Here is a 22,160-nt window from a genome sequence, read left to right as displayed (position 1 = left end):
TAAAATCTACTGTTGGAAACGTGGCGCTTGGGGACCGTGCTAAGGGGACGCCATTGCTCCCCCTGCCGTCTGTGGAGCTAAGCTCCTTTTTGAGGGCTGATGTTTTCTCCATCTTGTCCGCAGTGGAAATAGATCACTATTGGACCCCCTAAGGCAAACTGTCGGGCCGATATAGGGCTGTGCAAAATAACGATGATGATGATGACAGCCAACTTTGACTCATCTGTTCACTTGTTCACCTCCTGTATGAAAGCTGAACCGGGCCTGTTGGTCAGCACTGTTGTCATTGCCTTAGTATTCCTCTTGATGAAACAGGCTGAAGACGTTAAATGTCTCCTATTTTCCAAAGTGAATCTGGAAGAACCAGAGCTGGACCAATATAACTGCCTGTCCACTTGGATAGGAGGTGGGAGCACGGCTGCCCCCAAGCGTGGCAGCTGAGAGAAGGGCTTGGGCAAAGCTTATGATACCAAAGTAGCGTGCAACTCTCTTGATATTTGTACACCCTGATTAAAAAGGGGGCAGGGAGCCCTTGCAGACATGGCATAATTATGCAGCCATTTTAAATCGCTTTTGAAGACTACTCAGTGTCAAGAGAAATGTCCGTGATCTAAGAAAAAAGGCAGTTTCTAAACCAAAACCTAGTACGTTACCGGTTCTGAGAGATAAGAAGACTATGTGTGCCCGTCAGCGGTCTCTATACCTGCGTCTCTGTGTCCACTGGGAGAAGACAGCTTGAAGCACAGACAACAAGATGTTAAGGTTATTTCTGAATGCTCTTTAGTCCTCTATTTATGACTTTGTTTTTTGAAGCTTTCAAAATGAATTTTGCATATTAAAATGTGTAGTGTTTTATAAAGAAAAAAATGGTGCTTTATCCAATGGAAGCGTTAGGGATGAACGAACGTGCCTGGTGCCTGGAACTCAAAGCTCAGTTTTGCGCTGTGGTTGTAGGCACGCGCTCTAGCTGTCGGCGCCCCGGCTTCTCCCAGGGCGTGCTCCTGACTTCTTCGTGCTTTATTTGTGCTCATTGCCTGGGCAGCACTGGCGGGGTAAAACTCATCTGCAGCTTTTATAAGGCCGTGCTCTTAACTGTGGAAGGCCAAGTAGGGTTTGCTCAGCTCCAGGAGCTGGTGAAGCTGGAGGTTGTCCTGGGCTGTTCCCCTGAGCGGCAGGCTTGCTCACCTCCCCCTGGGCCGGGCCTGCAGTTCTGGGGGCCTCCCTTTCCTCTCAGAATTCATCCCCTAAAAGAGCTGCTCTGGCATTTCTCTCTGCCTCTAACCTACCTAGTCCTTTTCATCGCTGTAAAGTGAGGAGGTTGGACTAGAGCATTTTAACCTCAAAGAAAATGTGTTACCTACCTTGCTGGATCATCTTGAAGATTAAACTGCATAAAGAATATAAAGCACTTTAGCTAAACAAATGCTGAAATGCTTGAGTGTGCATATATGAAAACATTCGGTAGGTAGCTTCCACTGCTGTTAGTATTTCTCTAGTTTCTGGAACTGGCCTTTAGCACTTTGTTGAAATTCCCTGATATTTGTACAGCTAAAGCCAAATGCCCAACGTGCCCTTCTTACAAATGTAATTCCAATCAATGGAGGGAAAAAGTCCGGGAGATTGCTTTTGTCTGCTTATTGTGTTTCTAAGTCTCTTCAGCTGGTCAATTTTAAATATTTCTCATAGAATAGTTTAGTTATCTGTTTATTTCTTACATATATATTTTGGGGGCACTTTCCTGTCTCTGTTCAAGCTGGGGGGAGGAAGGGGGCTGGGTTTGCCAGACCAGAGGGGAAAGGGCTGGATTATGAGACCATTAAAACCGTCGCCTCCCCCATCCCTTCCGTATTCTTGGGCAGTGGTCTTAACTTGGCAAATAGATAGATTTCTATCTGTGATTTTGTTTATATCCCCCTAACCCTGTGACTCTGGGAGATTTGGTGCTAATGTCCTTTCATGACCATTTGTTCATTCTCAGAGCATCCTACATTTTCCTCATCAGAGTTAGTGATTATGTGTCTTTGAAGCTTTCAAAAGGAATCTTGCATATTAAAATGCAGAGTGTTTTATAATGAAAAAAATGACATTTTATTCAATGGAAGCATTAGGGATGAATGAACGTGCCTGGGGCCTGGACGTTTTTTCCGTCTGCTCCTCTGTGAAACTGTGAGTTCCATGAGGCCAGGGATGGTGTCTCTTTTTCTCTCCATTGGGTCCTGGCACCCAGCCTCCTACATGGGCCATGGTGGCCACTCAATAAATGCTTGTGGAATGGAAGAAGACTTTCTCAATTTACCCACGGTCTTGGCACTGTGCTTAGTGGGGAAACTGAGGAACAGAATGATAAAATGACTTGCTGTGGGTTGACCCTTCTTTTGAGAAGACACAGTGTGTTAGTTCCTTATGGATGCTGTAACAAATTACTGCAAACTTAGTAACTTAAAACCACACATATTTATTGTCTTATACTTCTGGAGGTGAGAAGTCTGCAATGAGTCTTAGGAGGCTAACATTAAGGTGTCAGAAGGCCTGCATTCCTTTGTGATGCTCCAGGGGAGAATGTTTCCTTCCCTGTCCAGCTTCTGGAGGCTGCTTGCATTCCTGGGGTCGTGGTCCCTTCCTTCCATCTTCAAAGCACGTCCCTGCACTGTCTGCTTCTGTCGTCGCTTCTCCTTTTCTGACTCTGACCCCACTGCCTTCCTTCCGTGAGGGTCCTTGTGATTGCATTGTGATTGCATTGGGCCCACTTGGGCAAGCCAGCCTATTCTTCCCATCTCAAGATCCTTACATTAGTTACAGTAACGTAATTTGCCAGTAACGTAACATTTTCACAGGTTCTGGGGCTAGGATGTGGATGTCTTTGGGTGCCTGTATTCTGTCTGCCACACACAGACTCCTCGAAAAGGAGCCGGCTGGCTGACCTGGCGGACGGTATGTAGCTGGGCTCCCTGGGAGCGTTCCCTTTGGCTAAGAGGATATGACTCTCTGGACATTACCTATAAAGTTAGTATAAAGGGCCAGGGAGGGCAGAGGTGGGCTTGCTCCTTGAAATGAGGAGAAATGCCTCTGAAGGCACTTTAGGGACTTACTTCCTGTGTAGGAGAGAGGCCTGCAGTGTCCCGTGGCCGGGCGTGAGGGGGTGAGTCTGCTGGAGGAGAAGCAGGCTTTGCCCTCTGCTGGAGCCGCGCGGCCCTGACCTGGCCTTCCACAGTTAAGAACAGAGTCTTACAAAAGTTGAAATGACTTGTATCCTGTTGGTGCCCCCCAGCCCAGGAGTTATTAGTATTAATGAATTCTTAGAAAACCTAGAAGGGCACAGTGCTTGCCCTAGGGTGAAGGGAGGGAAGGGGTGAGACACGAGCCACACCCCACCGCATATTTGCTGTTCCGAAAGTGGAGAAATCATGTGCTGGACAATGTGGGGCTGTGGCAAGGGAATTTGGACCCACGTCAGGTCACCCGAACTGCTGTTCCAAACTCTTTACCACCAGAGGGAAGGTGCCCCAGCTCTGATATTGGCAAATTACGGGGCGGGGCCAGGTTTGCTGGGCTTTAGCTCCAAGCTGGCCCCCCTGGATGGAAATATTGGACTATTGAAGGGAGGGTGGCTCTCAAGTTAAGGCCGATTCATTCAGCAAGTATTTATTGAACGCCTCTTGCATGCCAGGCCTTTCCCCAGCAGCTGTGAACAAGTTAGATGTGGTTCTTGCTGCCTTATGGTCTTGCAAGGGAGGCAGACAACAAGCTAGTAAGTGGAAACATAGAAAATATTCTCAGTTGTGTTAAGGGCTGAGAAAGGAAACAAGTGGGATGGATGCTGTGATAGGGACGACCCTGAGGGGGATGGCGGAGGTGGGGGTTCAGATGAGAAAGTGGGTGAGGACCGCTCAGAGCAGGTGTCATTGACATGAAGCCTGAAAGGTTGCGACAGAGATGGTGGGAAAAGCAGATGTGAAGGCCGTGAGGGGGGCAAAAGCTTGGGGGTTTCAAGAAACTGCCGGAAGGTGGGAAGCAGAGGCCAAAGAAGGGTGGAGGGGTCGGCAGGGAGGGCTCTGTGGGCCGTGGCAGGCGCATGGGGCTTGTTCCAAATGCAGTGGGAAACAATGTGAACATTTTCAGTACGAAATTGACATGCTGTTGATTTCAAAAGTAAGAGCCTTGGGAGACGGGCCCTGTGCTGTTTCCGTTTTTAAGCTGCTGGTTGTTGAATGCTCGCTGCAGGCCGGCGCTGGGAAGTGCTTGATAGACGTTGTCTAGTCCTTGCACAGGCCTCTGGGTTGGATAAAGTGTACTCATTTACTGGAAGGTAAACTGAGGCTGACTGCAGAAAGGAGCGTAGTTAAGGTCCTGCGCCCAGTGTAGTGGGGTGGTACCCCGGGCCCAGGTCTGTCTACTCCACTGCCTGAGCCTTGAACCATTTTGTTTTCTCTATTTTTTACATTAAAAAATGTGGTAAGATATATATAACATAAACTTTCTCATATTAACTATTTTAAGTATACAGTTCAGTGGCATTAATTATATTCACAGTGTTGTGCAGCCATCACCACTATTTCCAAAATTTTTTAAGGATGATATTTGTCCTTTTGTGTCTGGCTTCTTTCACTAAGTGTAGTGTTTTCAAGATTCATCCAAATTGTAGGTTGTATAAGAACCTCATTTGTTTTTATGGCTGGATAATATTCCACATTCTAAACAACATTGTGCGTACATACCACATTTTGTTTATTCACTCATTTTTCCTTTTTTTGGTGAGGAAGATTGTCCCTGAGCTAACATCTGTGACAGTCTTCCTCTATTTTACATGTGGGACGCCACCACAGCATGGCTTGATGAGTGGTGTGCAGGTCTGCACCAGGGCTCTGAACCTGCGAACCCTGAGCTGCTAAAGTCGAGCATGCAAACTTAACCACTACACCACTGGGCCGGCCCCATTCACTCGTTTGTTGATGGACACTTGGGTTGTTTCCACCTTTTAGCTGTTGTAAATAATTCTGCAATAAACATTGGCATACAAATCCATTTGAGTCCCTGTTTTTGATGTTTTGGGTATATATGTGGGAGGAGAATTGCTGGGTCACGTGATAATTCTACAGTTAGCTTTTGAAGGAACCATCAAACGGGTTTCCACAGCAGCTGCGCCATTTTACATTCCCACCAGTAATATATGATGATTCCAACTTTTCTCCATCTGCCAACTCTTAGTTTCCTTTTTTGTAGCCATCCCAATACTGTGAGGTAGTTTTGATTTGTGTTTCCCCGATGACTTGTGAGGTCAAGCATCTTTTCATGAGCTTGTTGGCCATTTCTGTATCTTCTTTGGAGAAATGTCTATTCATGCTATTTGCCTATTTAAAAAATTGGGTTGTCTTTTTGTAGTTGAGTTGTAGGAGTTCTTTATATGCTCTGGATATTAAACCCTTATGAGACATATAATTTGCAAATCTTTTCTCCCATTTTATAGGGTGTCTTTTCACTTTCTTAACAATGCCTTTTGTTGCACAATTTTTTAAAATTTTGATAAAGTCCAATTTATCTGTTTTTATCTTGTTGCTCATGCGTAAGTGTCATGTCCGAGAATTCACAACCAAATGTCAGATCGTGGAGGGTTACCCCGTGTTTTCTTCTGCTCCCCTTCACTTTTAACTGCTGCGTTCTCATCTGGACTTGAGAAGGCATTCACTTCCTCCAGCCAACCGTGGAGACGTGGGGAGCTCTGCTAAGGCAGCCCTGGCGTCCATCCCAGAGGGCTCACAGGGCCCGGGGGAAACAGCCTCAGCAGTGACAAGGCCACGGTGCTCTCGGGCTCATTCCCGAGTGCCAGTGTGAGGGTCTTTGCCGATCCACCGGTGTTTGTGGGAAAAAAGTGGGCAAATATTTCATAAAGCTAAATTTATTCAGTGTAGAGAACCATCCCTTGTTATGCGAGTAGTCGTTCCTTTCTGTGATTCTAGAATGTTCTTATGACCTGAGGCTGAGACTAGACGGTGATGGCTTTCTTAAAGGGCTCCCCTTGGCAGATGAAGAATGATCACCCCTGTGTCGGACTTCAAATTCGAGGGAAGAAAATAGAAAGCTAAACTCAACTATGAAATTCAAGAGGGTAGACGCCCCCACAGGTGCTGGGGTTGGTTTGCTGGCCCCCAGAGCATGCTGGGGATCGCTGCCCGGGATTTGGAGGGACAGCCTCACAGGAACCCAGATTCACTTTCTCCCTCTGATAGGTGACCTATTTCTGCCTCAATCCTCATCTTTGTGCACAATTTTTAGAAGTGGCGTGTGGGGAAGAAAGAGGAGCAAATCAAAGCTAAGTCTGTTTCTCAGCCTGGATTCCTCTGGGCCACCTCCCACGGGCTCCTCTTGTAGATTTTACCAGATGTTTTTGTCTTTTTCGTTTACTAAAGGTACATTTTAAAAGAGAGAAAAAAAAAGAAAGAAATCCTACCCAGGAAGGAATACTTTTTTTCTCGTGGGAAAGAACACTCAGTTGCATTTCGGACTGAATGAAGCTCTGCCAGTGAGCTCACTCCTGTGAACACCGAAATTCGCCCAAACATACTAATTAAGATACTTTTTGTCTTTGCTGTTGGTTTTAGCTTTGAAGATACCATAAACACGGCATGCTGAGAAATCGAGCAGCTGAGTCTGGAGGAAATGGCTTGGCCCGTCCTTGGCAGCCGGCCTTTTCGCTTGAATGGCCTGGTCTGGAAAGTGGTCTGCATGCTCTCTTGATGGCCCAAGGGCCTGGGCTGCACCATGCAGTTGTGCGGTTCAGTGGCTCCTCCTGGAGTTGTGCAGTGCACAACCTAAGTAGCTGTGAGCCGTGGCCTGATGCACCCCAGCAAAAATAGAAATGATTGTAGATATTTGAGATGTATACTTGTGTATAAGCTATTTATGTATATATCTATCAATCCACTTAGATTATATATTGATAAAACATGATTTCTTTTCCTTCTTTCTTTTTGATTAAAAAAATTAAAAAAATGAATAACAGTTCTAACAGATTTCATCTGTGTGCCAGGGGGTGGTCCTGAACGCCCTTTGAGGTGGGCCAGTCCGCTTTGCCGACATTGGCCTGGGAAGCATGCACGCAGTGTTCTCTGTCACCCAGGCTGGGCCTGGCTGCTCCTCAGCAGTCGAGCACCCGTGGGTCTCGCCCTTCCCGCCAGGCCTACGTCCTCACCTGCTGGTTCCCGTTCCAGAGTACACGGTCGTTAACGAAGGCTGCCCCGGAGCCGAGTGGAACATCATGTGTCGCGAGTGCTGCGAATATGATCAGATCGAATGCGTCTGCCCCGGGCGGAAGGAGGTCGTGGGGTACACCATCCCTTGCTGCAGGAACGAGGAGAACGAGTGTGACTCCTGCCTGATCCACCCCGGTGAGTGTGGGACGGGGCCTCCAGTCGCCTCCATGTTTTCTGAGGTCGTGGATGGGAGCAGGCGAGACACTTGACTTTTGGCAGGCAGACGTGAGGGGGCCGTGATGCCGTGATTATTGAAAGTGGCATGACGGAGCCAAGGAACTGGGGAGTTCGTGCCCTTTTCATGGTAGACTTGTAAAGCTGTGGATTCATCCACTCATTCATTCATTCACTCGACAGACTGAGCAGCCATGTGCTGTGTCAGGTTGCGGGTATACAAGGATTAAAAAGACACATTCCCCGCATTCCCAGAGCTTGCAGCCTGGTGGGAGATGGAGGGGTAACCAGGCAGCTGTAGTACAGCATGGTGAGCGCTGTGACGGAGAAGCACAGGGACCCTGGGAGCACGGATGGGGCTGGGGGTCATGGAGGGGAGGTCGGTGGAGACTTGCTAGAGGAGGTGATGTGTGTGCTGAGATGCAAGCAGCAAACTGAAAGGGCTAAGTGGATCTGGCAGGCAGGTCAAGCCATATAGGGCAGCACGTGCTAAGGCCCTGTGGCAAGAGAAAGCATGGGGTTTGCAGAATTGCAAGAAGCTCAGTCTGGCAGGAGGAGTGTGTGTGTATGTGTGTGTGAGTGTGTATGAGTCTGTATGTGTGTAACTGAGTGTATACATGTATATGTGTGTATGATGGGTGTGTGTAAGTTATATGAGTGTGTATGTGTGTATGAGTGTATTTGTGTGTGTGAGTGTATAGGTGTGTGTGTGAGTGTGTATGAGTCTATGTGTGTAACTGAGTGTATATGTGTGTGTGTAAGTGTGTATGAGTGTAGTGTGTGTGTGTGTAAGTTGTATGAGTGTGTATGTATATGTGTGTATGAGTGTATTTATGTGCATGTATGAGTGTGTGTATGTGTATGAGTGTGTGTGTGAGTGTATAGGTGTGTATATGTGTATGAGTGTATAGGTGTGTGTATGATTGTGTCAGTGTGTGTATGAGTGTATAGGTGTGTGTATGTGTGTGAGTGTATAGGTGTGTGTGTATGAGTGTATAGGTGTGTGCATGAGTGTGTATGTACGAGTATGTATATGTGTGTATGTAAGTGTGTGATGAGAGACACGGAGAGAGAGAGACAGATGAAGAGAGAAGATTCAGAGAGCCATCGGAGGGAGAGCGGGGGCCAGACCCTGAAGGGCTTTGCAAGCTGTGCCCTGGAGTTGAGGCTACATCCTCAAGACGTTTTAGTGACATTGGAGATCTCTCAGTAAAGAGGTGGAAGCCAGTGTTCTCTTTAGCTGTAGTTTGGGGAAAGGATTGGCGGAAGGACACAGCCAGAGGCAGGGGAGGATAATGGAGACCTTACTGAACGTAGAAGGCTAAGGACAGAGAGAGGCTGGGATTTGAGAGATGAAAGAGCGGAGTTGAGGAGTTGACGGTTCGGGATTGCTTGGTTGGGGAGGAGGGGAGGAAGAGCAGCATCAAGCTTGGTGCTCTGGCTCTGAGCCGGACATGTGATAAGACAGCGTCTAAGCGTGAGATGGGAGCTTCCCAGGCCGTGGTGCCCGTTCCTTTGCCTGCATAGCCGGCTGAAGCTAGCTTCTTCCAGAGCCTCTCCCCACCCCCGCTGTGGACGGGACAGTGATTGTCCTTTCTTGCTGAAGTACCTGTCTTGGTGGAGGCCTGGGTGGATGCTGATCCTCACGCTGAAGATGTTTCCAACGTGATTCCCGACTCCTGGACGTGCTCTTGCTGCTCTCATGTCTGCTGCCTCGTCCGCCTGACTCATCCCAGGGGAGACTCAACTCTCCAGGGCAGACCAAAAGGAGGCCGCAGAGAGCTGCGAACACGCCTTCCTGGAAGGAAGGTTGGAAGAAGGTCAAAAGTGTGCTGTGGACATTCTCTCCCTTCTCTCCCTTCTTATGCAAACATAGAGAATGACACACATTTCTACCAGGGACCTTCTTTCGTGGGAAACTACAGAATAGGAAAAAACCGGGGCTCAAGTATACACGTGGTACTTCTAAAGCATCTTCCTTCTTGGGAGAGAGTAATGCTGAGCTTTAAAGTAGGCGTGACCGCAGTGTCACCTCTGCACATTTGATCCAGGAAAGAAACCGCCCGCCCTGTTTCCTGATGGTGAGTGTAGTTTGTAGGGCAGTTGTGGAGTAATGCCTCCAAATTTTCTAAGGAGCTTTTGAGAGCTAAGCCAGGGCCTCCCGATGAGGGGCCCTGGCAGTGGTGTTGAAGTCTTTCAGTGATGTTCTCAGGAGGTGCTGTGTGCTTCCCGCTGCGTCACACAGGAGGCGCCAGCATTGCCACTTTGAGTGATGCTAGGAGGCATCTTGGCATCTAAGGAGCGCAGAGCTGTCCCACCTCAACCATTTGGTTACCTTGAAAGGAAAGGCTAGAGAAACGCCTTTTTCTTTTCTTTCACTAATTTTCAAAATAGTGAGTGGACGTCCTAGAAGTCCCTGTTGGTGATCTGTGTGTGTGTGATTGTGAAGTTAGGTATTTTTATTTATTTGTGTGGCTTAATCCATTTCAGTCATTATTCATTTTAAGGCGTGCAGGACCCCGGGAGCCCCTGTGTCCCGTGTTCTGATGTGCCCACGCCAGTCTTTGAAGACCGCCTTGATTTCTCACATGAGGAGATGTTTCAGGCTCTCCTTGTACATTTTCTATCCCAGATCTGGGATCAGCCGTTTCTCCCAGGAACTCTGGTCTGACACCACAGTCTGGGCACTTGAGGTGCTCCTTGCTATTGGAATATCATTGTTACTAGGTTTGGGTTTTTTTTTTTTAAGTGGATGGAGCTAGGAAATATGTATTTTTTAAAAAAGAAAAAAGTGAGTTTATGCTGATACTCAGATTTAAATGCAATGTTCCAGGGTGGTTTAATTAACTTCTTCAATTTTATGTTTGTATGTCTTTTCTCTCAGGGTGAAAATCCTGTTTCCTAATATTTTAACCTAATCACTTATTTGCTTTATTTTATGTGATAATATAATTGTACAACATAGCAATAGCATTATTTGTACTGACACTGAGACCGCTGACGACCGTGCTTGTTGTTGACCTGGAGTACGCCCCTCGGTGCGTGCAGTCAGAATCCTACGTGTGAACGCTGACTGAGGCGGGTCTCTTGTCTGTGCTGTTAAACCACCTGCTGGACATGTAGACAGGTTTCGTTTTTCCATCTGTTTTCTATATTCAACAATACAAGCAAATATGTATGTACGTTTATATATCTCTCCCCTTCTTGCACAAAAGGTAGCATACCGTTAACACTGCTAACTGCCTTGCTTTTTTTCTCTTAATATATGCTGGAAATCACTCCCTGACAGTATAAAGCCAGTTTTTTATTCCTTTTTACAGTTGCATATAGCTGCATTGTGTAGATTACCACAGTTTATGAGTATGTGGGTTGTTTCCAGCCTTTTGCTATTATAAATACTACATGACTAGCCTCAGGCATACAGCATTTAGCATTTTTGCAGCGTATCGCTGGGGTTCCTAGAAGATGGATTCCTGTATCCAAGGGAGGTGCATGTGTCATTTTGCCAGCCTTTGCCAGCTCCTGCTCCATGCATTTGGCATTCACCGTGTGGAGGAGGGCACTGTTTCCCCAGAGCCTTGCCACAGAATGTTATTTTGGACTTTTGCCAGCCTCGAAGGTGAGAAATGGGATGTCAGCATGATTTGAGAATTTCCATCGTGATAGACAACTGTCTTTTCTGGTGACAGTGGTTGCAGGAGGATCCATGTCCAAGGGGACAGTGGTGGGGATGTCACTGGTGACTTCCAGGGATGTCCGGCAGCACTGGGGCCCTCACTGGACCACAATTGCTATGTAGGTACCTAATGGTCCAGATGGTACGGTGCCAAGGAGGAGAGTTGGCAGTGACTCTGAGGGCAGACTCAGAGTCCATTTGCCTCCTCAGTGGCACAGCGGACAAGTAATCAAAGAGGGGAGAGTGGCATGTGGGTGAAGATGGCCTTTTTAGAAGGCACAGTGATCCCGCTGGGACCCAGTTATGGGCCACGTGACCTACGGAAGTTTGATGACTCATATTAGTGACTCTTCCTCTCTGGTGGGAGGAGGCACTGGGCAAAGTCAGCAGAAAAAGGGAAGCGAAGTCAGGATGGTGCGCAGAGCGGGCTGTGGGTCTCTCTCCCACAGAAAGCACGAGTACCACCCTGTGTGTGCAGATTACGGGCCAACGAGAACCTGAGTTCAGCCAAAAGCAAAGAAGTCTGCTGTCAGCTCACGGAAACACTAGTTATCTCCGTTCGGAAGCCTGGATGAACGATTCGTTCATCCATCCTCTGTCCGCCTGTCTATTTATTCATTCACTTAAATAATATTCATTGAACACTTACTGTGTACCAGCCATTGAATTTAGTGCTGGGATATAATGTTGAACAAGATGCAGTCCCTGACTTCAGTCTATTGTAGGAAAACAGATAATAGGCAGTTAAAATTGAGCATGCTGCTTGCACTGGTGGGGATAAGCCAAGTGGGGTGTGAGAACACAGAATGATAATCAGAGTCATGTTTTGGGGGTACTTACTTACGCTAGGCCTTTTGCATGTGTTTGTTTAATTTCTAGATCAACTCTATGAGGTAGGTACAATTTTTAACCACGGTTTTACGTATGAGGACATTGAAGCACAGAGAGCTTAAGCAGTTTGCTCAAGGACACACAGCTGGATAATGGCAGAGCCAGAATTTAGCTCTCTGTTTTAATAAGTGGGATTAGATTATCTCTACCTTTCCTCATTATCCCCCACCCCTCAAGAGACCATGTTTTAAAAATAACCCTTGACTGGGAACTGCTCAACCCTCTCCGGTGTGGCCTGCAGGGTGACGGGGGCATCCTGACACCTTCCAGGCTGAGCCCGTGATTAGGCATTAAGGTTGTTTCCAATGGCATACTTTGGTTGTAGAATGACATAGAAGAATATGTAATGGAACAAGAAGATATTTACTATTTATTATTAAATGAAAAAGTAAGTTACAAAACCAGACGTAGAGTATATACCTCAAACCTAATTAAAAAGAATGCATTTGTTGGGGGCTGGCCCAGGGTTCGCAGGTTTGAATCCCAAGCACGAACCTACACATGGCTCGTCAAGCCACGCTATGGCGGTGTCCCACAGAAAATAGAGGGAGATTGGCACAGATGTTAGCTCAGGGACAATCTTCCTCACATCCACACACACAAATGCATTTGTTTATATACAGAGAGTGTTACCAATAGTTTTCTCCAGGTGATGGAATTTCAGATGTTTGTCATTTAATTCTTTTTGCTTGTCTGAATTTTGTAAACATTCTACAATAAGCATGTAATCCTTTTATAAAGAGCAAAAACACACGACATTGATAGATTCTGCTTTTTATTGCGGGTAATTTCACATTACTTTTCAGAGCACCCTCTTGCACCCCTCAGTCTGGATGTGGGACTCCAGCATTTCCCCAGAATGAGCGGTTTTCCTAAGGGCTGCAGCACCTTTCTAGGCCCGGTGCCCTTGGTTGAGCCGAGACCCTGGAAGGGGCAGTTTCCCCCGTGCAGCCGATCAGCACCTGCAAGTGCTTCCTCTAACGCCCCTTCATGGAAATGTTTCAGGTTGTACCATCTTTGAAAACTGCAAGGCTTGCCGGAACGGCTCATGGGGTGGCGCTCTGGACGACTTCTACGTAAAGGGGGTGTACTGCGCAGAGTGCCGCGCCGGCTGGTACGGAGGAGACTGCATGCGTGAGTAGACCCTGAGTGCCGCCCTGCTGCGCGCTGCTTTCCGCTCTCAGCTCGCGAGGGCCTGAGGCTTCTCTTGTTGGAATCTGAGTTCTGATGCTGGTGACCAGAGGGCTCTCTGGGTAAGACGTGCTTCCATCTGCTGAGTGTGGACTGTGGCCATCTGTTCGGAATTGGCCACAGGAGGTGTGTATCTGCTCTTAAATCTTCCCCTTTCTCCTAAACGAAGCCGAGGCATTCTGCAAACAGCGTGCTCTGTGTCCATTCCAGAAGCAGGTGTGCGTTATCGTTGGTCAGCAAACAGTTGCCAAGTCTGTGGTGCATTTTAAATATGAATTTCTGTTGGAAACTTCTGGAATCCTGAGTTCAGTTCCTGGAGCCCACATCGAATTGTCAGCATGCCACTTGTCCCAGGGAAGGGATTCTTTCTGGGTTCTTCCTTTTTTTTTTTTTTTCTGCTTTTCCCCCCCAAATCTCCCCAGTACATAGTCATATATTTTAGTTGTGGGTCCTTCTAGTTGTGGCTCTGGGTTCTTCTTGATCTCCAAGAATTACTTAATTTTTATTAGGGTTCCCCTCTCAGTTTCAGTAATCCTTTGAAAATGGAATGGACGTGCAACCTCTCCCTCAGTTTGCGAGTCCCTGTGTGGTGCCCCGATGGGGATGCCCCTCTGAGCGTCTGCATCTGAGCGAAGCAATCGTTATTGTTTCATTGAGCCCATTTTACAAGCTCCCTGTTTGCATCAGAAGCAGTCAGGACGGTCTTAACAGTCTGGACAAGTTTGCTCTGGTGACCGATGGTCCCAGGTGGCAGAGATGGAGGATGGAGTGCTGGTGGTATTCTTTGCCTGATCCAACCTGTAGCAAAAGGCGCTGAGTTTCAAGAATCTGGGGCAGACGGTGAGGTATGTGATCTGCAGCTTAGGAACTCAGCCGTACCTGGATGAGAAGGGGCGTCTTGGCATTTTAGGAGGAGGCTGGGAGTTAAATTATCCAGAATGCAGATAACTTTTAAAGTGCTGGTCTTGGTTGCATATTTAAAGCTTTAATGCCATTTTAGGTGGTTTCTAGGGAATTTGATTTAGCACTTGGGTGGATTTTCTTCCAGGTAGATTAGCTGCCCGATTTAACCCTGGTCTTCCCTTGGCTGCTGTTCTCTGGAGACTGTAGTGTAATGGTCAGAAGCGCAAGTTCTGGAATGACACAGACCCGGGTTTAATAACGACTTTGCCAGTCACGAGCAGGTGGCCTTGGCCAAGTCACTTAACCTTGCTAATCCCAGTTTCCTCTTCTTTAAAATGGGAATAATGCTACCTACCTCAGGGCTGTATCAAGAATTAAATGAGATAATGCACGTGAAGCACTGAGCTCTCTGCCTGGCACATAAGAGAAACTCAACGAAGGCAATGAATACATCATTATGGTTCTTTATGTTCCTTAATTGCCAATCCAGTAGATGGTCCAGAAATACAACTATTTCCAATAGAAGCTTAAGAAAGACTTACTTAGAGATATAATGCACAGTTTTAGATTTCACATGCTCTTTGCAGTATATCAGATAACTCTGGGGGCTTCTCCCTTTTGCATATGGAAGGTCCTCTTTCTTCATCCTCGTGAGTGGGTGTGATGGGATTGCGGCCATAGACGGGAACCGGATCATGCATGACCTTATAGGTAGGTAAATTAGGTGAAGAGTTTAGATGTTATTCTAATTGCAGTGGGAAGCCAAGGGAAAGTTGTGAACTAGGCTATGGCTAAGCGCTTTGAGAACATAGACAAGAAAACAATCACGGAGAGGTAGGGTGGGGGAGGTTGTAGACCGGACGTGATGGTTGATCTGTGCCTTTGCTCAGGTGTGGGCAGAATAGGAAGACGCCTAAGTCTGTGCGATTCCAGACCCCTTGTTCTTAACCACACTCTCTCCCCTGGAACAGCTCTGTTTTCACTGGAAAGTCGGAAGTGAAGTCTCTGCTGAGAGCAGTGTAGAAGTGAGGCTGGGCTTGAGCGTGCCGGAGGTTTGGGGCAGCCACGTGAGGAGTAAGGGAAGGCACTTGCTAGTGATAAGCTAAAGCGTGCCCAAGCAAGACTGAGGACCAGCTGAAGCTGGATCTCCTACGTAGGCGATGCAGTCAGGACGCTGGGTGATGCTCGTCAGCAGCACGGTAGCAGAGGTGAATAAAACAGTCATTTGGTTGATCCAAGGATTGGCTAAAACCTGATTGTCCAGGTTGGCTAGGACGTGAAACCAGAAAGAGCCTGGTAGAGAAAGAATAGGGACTGGCGGTCTCAATGAGGGGGAAAGGCGGGCATTCTGGTGATAAAGTAGTGGAGTGCGCAGATAGAAGGGGTTTTGTGGTCAGGGAATAGGAGTCTGGGTTGAAGCTTTCAGGAGCAGGGGTGATAGTGTTCATATATGTTAGCTTTTGCTGTGTAACAAACCACCTCAAAAGGGCAAATGTTTATTTTTCTTTATCATGGGTCCGTGGGTTGGCTGGGGTCAACTGATTTCAGCTGGGCTGGCCTGGGTAGCTCCAGGCTTCAGGGTTCAGGCCAGCGGGGCAGCAGCTGCGTGGGCGTGCTCTTCTCTGGGTGGGCTGCAGAAGCACGAGAGGCCAAGCCAACACACAGGCACGTTTAAGGCCTCTGTTCACATCCCGTTCACTAACATTCCGAAAGAAGTCACCTGGCCAAGCCCCAAGTCAGACAAGTCGGTATACTCCATCCCAGGGGAGAGGGGTGCAATTGCTTCCTACACAACACTCCAGCCACTCTGTGTGAGGAAGTGGGTTTGTTTAGGAGACGGGCAGAGCAGGGGAGGAGTATTTGCATATAGGCGATCAATAAAGCAAATAGTACCAAGGCACAAGGATGGCAGTTGCCTAAGGAAATCCTATACATGTGTCTTTCCAAATAGCACCTATTGGTTACTACTTGGGTTGAGCCTCTGTGTAAGGGCCATGTGGAGTCTGGTTGGTTGGATAGTGATGGAGTCTATGTCTAGGGTCAAGGCTTTCTTGAGGACAGCTGAGCTGGCTCAGGACAATTGGTCGTCGCCTCTAGGCAAGCAGAGCAGGAGCACATGCCCTCGTTCTCAGTCTACTCATCCATTCCAAAGATATTTCTTGAATAGGTGCTCCTAGGTGCTAGGCATACAATGATGAGCAAGACATGTGGTCCCTGCCATCTTGGAGCTTGCAATTTAGAGAAGAGAGACCAAAAAAGTAAAAGAAAAAAATTGGAGTGTGGTCAACAGAAACAAACAGAATAGTGATCAGATTCCTGTCTCGTTCTGTGTTAGTTCAGTTTCATTTTGCTTGTTCTGAAAGCCTCGTTCCACACAGTGCATGTTATCTGATCGCAGCCACAGGCGTTTCTGGATCGTTTCGTATGGAGCACCGGGTTGGTCACCAGGGAGAACAATGAGCCCTCCGTGAGTTTACAATCCATCTGTGGGAACAGGACTTAACCAGAAGAAGACATCAATATGATGTTATTAGGTTCTTACCACCTTCACCTCATATCGGCACTAAATAAATGTGAGGGGACTTCAAAGGTGGAAGTAATTCATTTCACTGTTTGTTGAATGCTGCCTGGTGCTGGGCACTTTGCGGCCTGCCTCTAGTAAGGGGGAGCTGAACCCTGGGGCGGCCTGTTCGTGGCCGGGGCGCAGTGCTGGAGCGCCAATGCAGTGCAAGCATTTACTCAGTAGATGGCGCCCAAGTGATCCTTTCTGACCGGTTGATTCTGAAGGATGCTCTGAGGAGTACCACGGTGAGCCCCGGCCTGTTCTCCTGAGCGCCAGGTAGAAGCTTAGAGAGAAGAGGAGGTGACAGGCAAATGCCAGAAAGGATCAGACTCCTTTATATTTGAGTTATAGAGCATTCAGCACTGAGCGGACGCTAGATAGAGCCCTTTTATTTGCTTGCTGTCCTTGACAATGTTTGTGATAATTAGTAGTAACCTAACTTATGGCAGCCTTAAAATCCGTTATATGATCAGTTCATTCATAACCACTGACAGGTTATATTAGCCGAGATAATAGGAGAAGGGCCTGAGGCCGCCGAGCCCAGGAGAGGGCTTTAGTCACCCCTTCCTGCCCAGGAAAGATTGGTTTCGTCAGCTCAGAGTGTCCGGCGAGGGAAGGGAGCTGATTCTGTCTTCCTTTCTCTAACTTTTTATTTTGGAAAATGTCAAGTCTACAGAGAGTTAGAAGAATAGTACATTCACATACCCTTCACTGAGATTCACTGATTGTTTTCCCACCTCTGACTTTCTCTCTCTTTTACTGCACTAGAGACTCATGAATTTGTTTTCTCCGTGTTTCATAATGTTGTCATCATTTTTCGTTTTGATAGTCAAATTGTCCCACAGTTGGCCGGTGAAGACCCTTCAAGTTGGCTCCGCTGTGTCCTCCTTTAAGCAGCTCTTCACTTTCTGGCCGCCCCCGAAATGTTTCAAGTTCACCTTGATTATTTATATCCAGGTGCTGGAACCAGCCATTTCTCCACGAGCGCTGGTTCCTCTTGTGGGGAATGGTGTTTGCAAACTGCGACCTGGATGCCTGCTATGAGAGGCACCGGTATCTAAAGTTGAAATCAAGGCTTCCTCTCAAAGCTCCCTAAACTGAAGAGTTGACTTCTTAAGTGGAACCACCCTGCTGACCTCCAGAGTGGAGTTTGTTTAACTTGGCCCTCAGACTGAGTTCCTTAGCCACCAAAGGAGAGAGCAATGCGAGGGCCCGAGAGCCGCCCAGGAGGCTGCGCTTCTGGCCAGCATTGCAGCGGTCCAGACTTTCAGGCTCTACAGGATCTAGAGGGTGTAAGAAGGTTAGGAAACCAACCCAGATGAGAGAGGACTTCTGGGGAGAGATGATAGATCCTTAATACATTTTATCTTCTTAGTCCTATTTTGGGTGGAGGCAGAGGAGCAGGGCAACGAGCTGTAAGCCATGCCCAAAAATGTCTGTGGGGCTAGAATATCAGAGACGATGATTTGTGCAGGCTGGTCCTTGAGCCGTCACCGGGCATGACCCAGAGCAAACTTGAGAGAGAGGGAGAGAGAAAAAAGGCTCATAAAGCCGTGTGCTACTGATTTATGGAGCTTCTTCCTGGGGCACTGTAGAGCCACCTGGGGGACGTCACCAGAAACGGGCTCATCCCGCTCTGGCTTTTGGTGTCCTGACCCTTCCAGGAACAATGCCCAGTTGGGTCCAAGTTGGGGAGGGTGTTACATTGTGGTTAGCAACTGGCTTGCAACCAGTAGGACCTGGATTTGAATCTCTGCTCCTTCTGTGACTTTGGGCAAAGTTATTCAATCTTTCTAAATCTCAGTGTCCTCATTTACAAAATGGGGATAATAATAGTGGCCCCTCAGAGGATTTTTGTGAGGGTCAGATGAAGTACACTCTATAAATCCCTTACTGTGGGGTCTGGTATGCAGTAAGTGCTCAATAAACGGTGGCTGCTGTTCTCATTATCACCAAACCAGAGCCATGAGGGGAGCTCTTCTTTTTTTTCTCTTTTTTGGGAAGGAAATCAGCGTAGGGCCAGAGAGGAAAAATAATAAAGCAGAATTCCCTAAGGACAGGAGAATATACCGTGGAAGTGAGGACAAGTGTTGTCCGGCAAACAGTGTTTTACATTTTGCTTGCTGAAGCTCTTTGACTCCAGGGGCTGGATGTTTGACCTTTGCAGAGGGTTTTATGGTGTCAAAGAATTCATCAATCACTGCTCAGCTTCTGGTGAGGGGGTGGACGGACAGGAAAAAGGCCTTCCTTCCTGCTCAAACAGCAAGAAGTCACTCGATAGACCAAGGAAAATTCACAGTTTTCTTTAAAAGCATCAAGTACCTGTGAACACAGAATCTGAATTCTAGAGGAATGAGTTCTTCCTGGGTGAGTAAGGGGTCAGGATGCCTCCTACCTGGGGCCAGCTCCTGAGGTTGTGGGCAGGGCGGGTGACAGAGAAGGAGGGGGAGCCAGCCAGCCTGTGATGCGCCTGTGGGCTGGCCTGTTGAACTTGAATCTAAAGGAGACCCCAAAGCAAAGGCTATCCTCTCCACCAAGTATTGTCCTAATGAAATTTGGCTGAGCAAGCAGAGGCCGAGGCGAGACTGGAAAGCAGAAGATCTTGGGATGTTGTAGTTTTCTGCCTTCAAAAATTTGTAATTTCAAAGTCCTGCAGTCTCGTGGGCTTGCAGTGTCCTAGGCTTGCCTTTCTGGAGGGGGTGGGAGAGCGTGGAAAATCAAAGGCACATTTTGTTAGGTTCCTGGTGCTTGAATTTCGAGACCTTTCTAGAAGGATTCTAGCCTCAGTCCTGCCTTAAACCAGCTTAATTTCTGATTGGCTCAAACTGACCAGCCCTTCATCCTACCTGCCTCAGAGAGGAAAGGATATTGTCAATCGAAAGAAAAAGTCTATTTCCTGTTGTAAAGAAGCAAGAGAATAGGACCTATAGTGAAGAGAAAAATCGGTCAAAAGAAACAGACTATGCATGATCAAATATTGGAGTTTTCAGACAAACACTTCTAAATAACTTTAAAACATGTGTATTAAATGATCTACAGGAAAAGGTAAATATAATGGGAGAACAGATGAGAAATTTCAGGATAGATTTGGAAAGTGTTAAAAAAAAAAAAAAACCACAGATGGAAATCCCAGAACTGAAAACTATACTATCTGAAATTTAAAAAAATTCGTTGGAGGGGATTAACAGCAATTGGTCACAACAGAAGAAAGGATCAGGGAACCTAAACACAGATTTGATAGAAATCAATCAACCGGAATCGCAGAGAAGCAGCATGGAGAGTAGTCAGCAGTCTGTGTCCTTCATGCTCCGCTGGCCGCACCCTGTCTCTTGAGTTGGATTGGCAGGCTTATCTCAGTGTGTGTTTTCATGAAGACCCTGTCGACCATGGGGAGGAAAGACTTTTTGCCGCACAGTGATGGGTGCTCTTCTCACTGGACCATGGTCTCTGCTGAGTGGACAGACCCTGTGGTGCGGGGGAGGGGCTTGGAGAATGGTTGACTGGGCAGGGAGATGCTTGATTCAATGTCACATTCATTCATTCAGTTGTCAACTAATTGATAATCCACTTGATGCCTGTAAAGATCTGAACAAGACAGACAAGGTCCCTACTCTCACAGGACTCTGGCATGGGGTGCGCAAACAAATAAATTATCACTATAAAATATCAAGTTGGTTGGGATTATAGGCCAAATCACAGGGTGAGCCATGGAGTCACTCCTGGACGTCTGCTTGTTCCTTATGAAGACCTGAGCCCCTGATGAAAGCCATCTCTTGGCACTTGTTATGAGTGAGGCCTGGTTCTAAGTGGCTGCGTGTGCTAACTCACTAATCCTCATCATGGCCATGTTACAGGTGAGGACACTGAGGCACAGAGGGGCTAAGTCGCTTTCCTGCTGTCATGCAGCTTCTAAGTGGCAGAACCAAGATGCCAATTCAGAAGCCAGGTCCCAGCGCCCGGTGTCTCGTCCTCTATACTAAGCCACCTCTCGATGTGAGAGGCCCTCACTCTTGTGCCTGTCTGAGGGCCTAGCAGGTTGTGGGAGGCGGAACCGAATCACGGGGAAGGTGTGAGCTTCCTTCTGGCTCCGGCTTAGGTAGATGGGTCGTTCCCGTGTCATCATCCAGGCCTTTGTTCTGCCATCACTGTCTGGGCTTCTGGGCCTAATGGGTTTAGGGCTCTAGCCAATGATGTAATGAGGCTCTTAGGAGCCCTGGAGCAGCAGGTCAGAACCTGGGCTGTTTCCCCTGATTTTTGTGCCAAAATAGCGTCTCAGATCCAGACAAGACTCAAGAGAAATAACAATATTAGTTGCCATTGGTTGAGCATTTTTATGTACCAGGCACTGTGCTAAGTGCTTTAAATACAATGTCTAATCTCATTTAATCCTCAAAACAAACAAATACGAAAACCATAACAACAACACAGTGGTAGGAACTACTATTATTCTCATCTGCAAATGAGGACGCCTCAGCCCAGGTTTCTGGAGCGCTTGTCTGGGGTCGTCCAGCCAGCAGAGGCTGGACTGAGATTGGGACCCTGTCTGGCTTCACAGGCTGCCCCCAAACCACTGTGAGTCCTGCCTCCTGAGTCATCTTTGAAGGAGGAGAGAAAATGCAAGTGTCTCTCCGTGTCTGAATGCTTTCTTTAGTCCTTTTTTTTCCTAACAGGAAAGACTGAAGAAAAAAAAAAACCCAAAAGCTTCCCAGAAGTGTGTTGTGTCTCTCTCCTGGCCCTCTGTCCCCACCCCCAGGATGGAGATAAGGACACTTTTGTCTGAACGCAGGGAGTGCTCATTTCTGTTGGGAACCATCCAGCTCTCTTCCTCATTTAGAAATTGGTGAAGATTTCCTTTCAGCTCTTTGGAAGCGGGGTCTGTCCAGCTGTCTCTCCTGTTTTGGCCGGTAGCTACGAGGAGGGTGAGGGGCTCGGAGATGAGTCCAGGATTTGAGAGCCCAGGACAGTCTGGCTTCGCTGGCAGATTCCCCTGCACACACACACGCACACACACACCCCTCTTCCCCTGGGACAAGACGTTGTCAGGAGCCTGAGCGCGTCTCCGGGCCCGTTGCCTGTCCTGGTCTTTCAGACTCGGGACCACCTGCTTGGTTGGCCATGAGTGCTTCCTTGGCGGGGACACTCAGCTGTGTTCCCTGTTCTGCCCTAGACAGAGAGGTGCAGTTAGTGGGCCCTGCACCCGGGCCGGCTGACACCCCTAGCCGAGGCGGGGGAGAAAGGGGAGCTGAAGGAGTCCCTTGCTGTGGGGAGGGAGTGGGACGCTTCCCTCCTCTTCCCTGTGCCCAGCGCCCTTCCCCCAAGCACATTTCTGAGAAGTGGCCTCTTTGTCTCTGCCTGGTTGGAACTTGTCCCTCACCTGGGGGCCAGCTTCTGCCCTCCCCTCCAGAGCGAGAAGGGCAACATCATCAAGAACCCAGACGTCGCACGGCATGCGTTTTGAAGCCCTGGCTCCTCTGAAGGACAGCGCCTGGGCCTGCAGGAGCAAGTGGTCGAGCAT

General features: G+C 47.8%; 1 protein-coding gene across 4 annotated transcripts in view; it reads left to right on the top strand.

Annotated features, from left to right (window-relative positions):
• The window catches only part of PAMR1 (peptidase domain containing associated with muscle regeneration 1), a 159,392-nt gene that overhangs the window by 97,230 nt on the left and 40,002 nt on the right, over positions 1–22,160 (top strand). For 2 of the 4 annotated variants that reach the window (XM_070564795.1, XM_070564797.1), the window contains exons 2-3: positions 7,206–7,382; positions 12,994–13,122. In XM_070564795.1, the coding sequence (XP_070420896.1) occupies positions 7,206–7,382; positions 12,994–13,122 (306 nt within the window). The remainder of the gene's footprint in view (positions 1–7,205; positions 7,383–12,993; positions 13,123–22,160) is intronic. The other 2 variants (XM_070564796.1, XM_070564798.1) reach the window with 1 other exon arrangement.

This window comes from Equus przewalskii, chromosome 11 (assembly GCF_037783145.1).
Source record: "Equus przewalskii isolate Varuska chromosome 11, EquPr2, whole genome shotgun sequence".
NCBI classification, from domain to species: domain Eukaryota; kingdom Metazoa; phylum Chordata; class Mammalia; order Perissodactyla; family Equidae; genus Equus; species Equus przewalskii.
The sequence above is the reverse complement of the archived record's forward strand: the minus strand, read 5'-3'. Positions and strand labels throughout refer to the sequence as shown.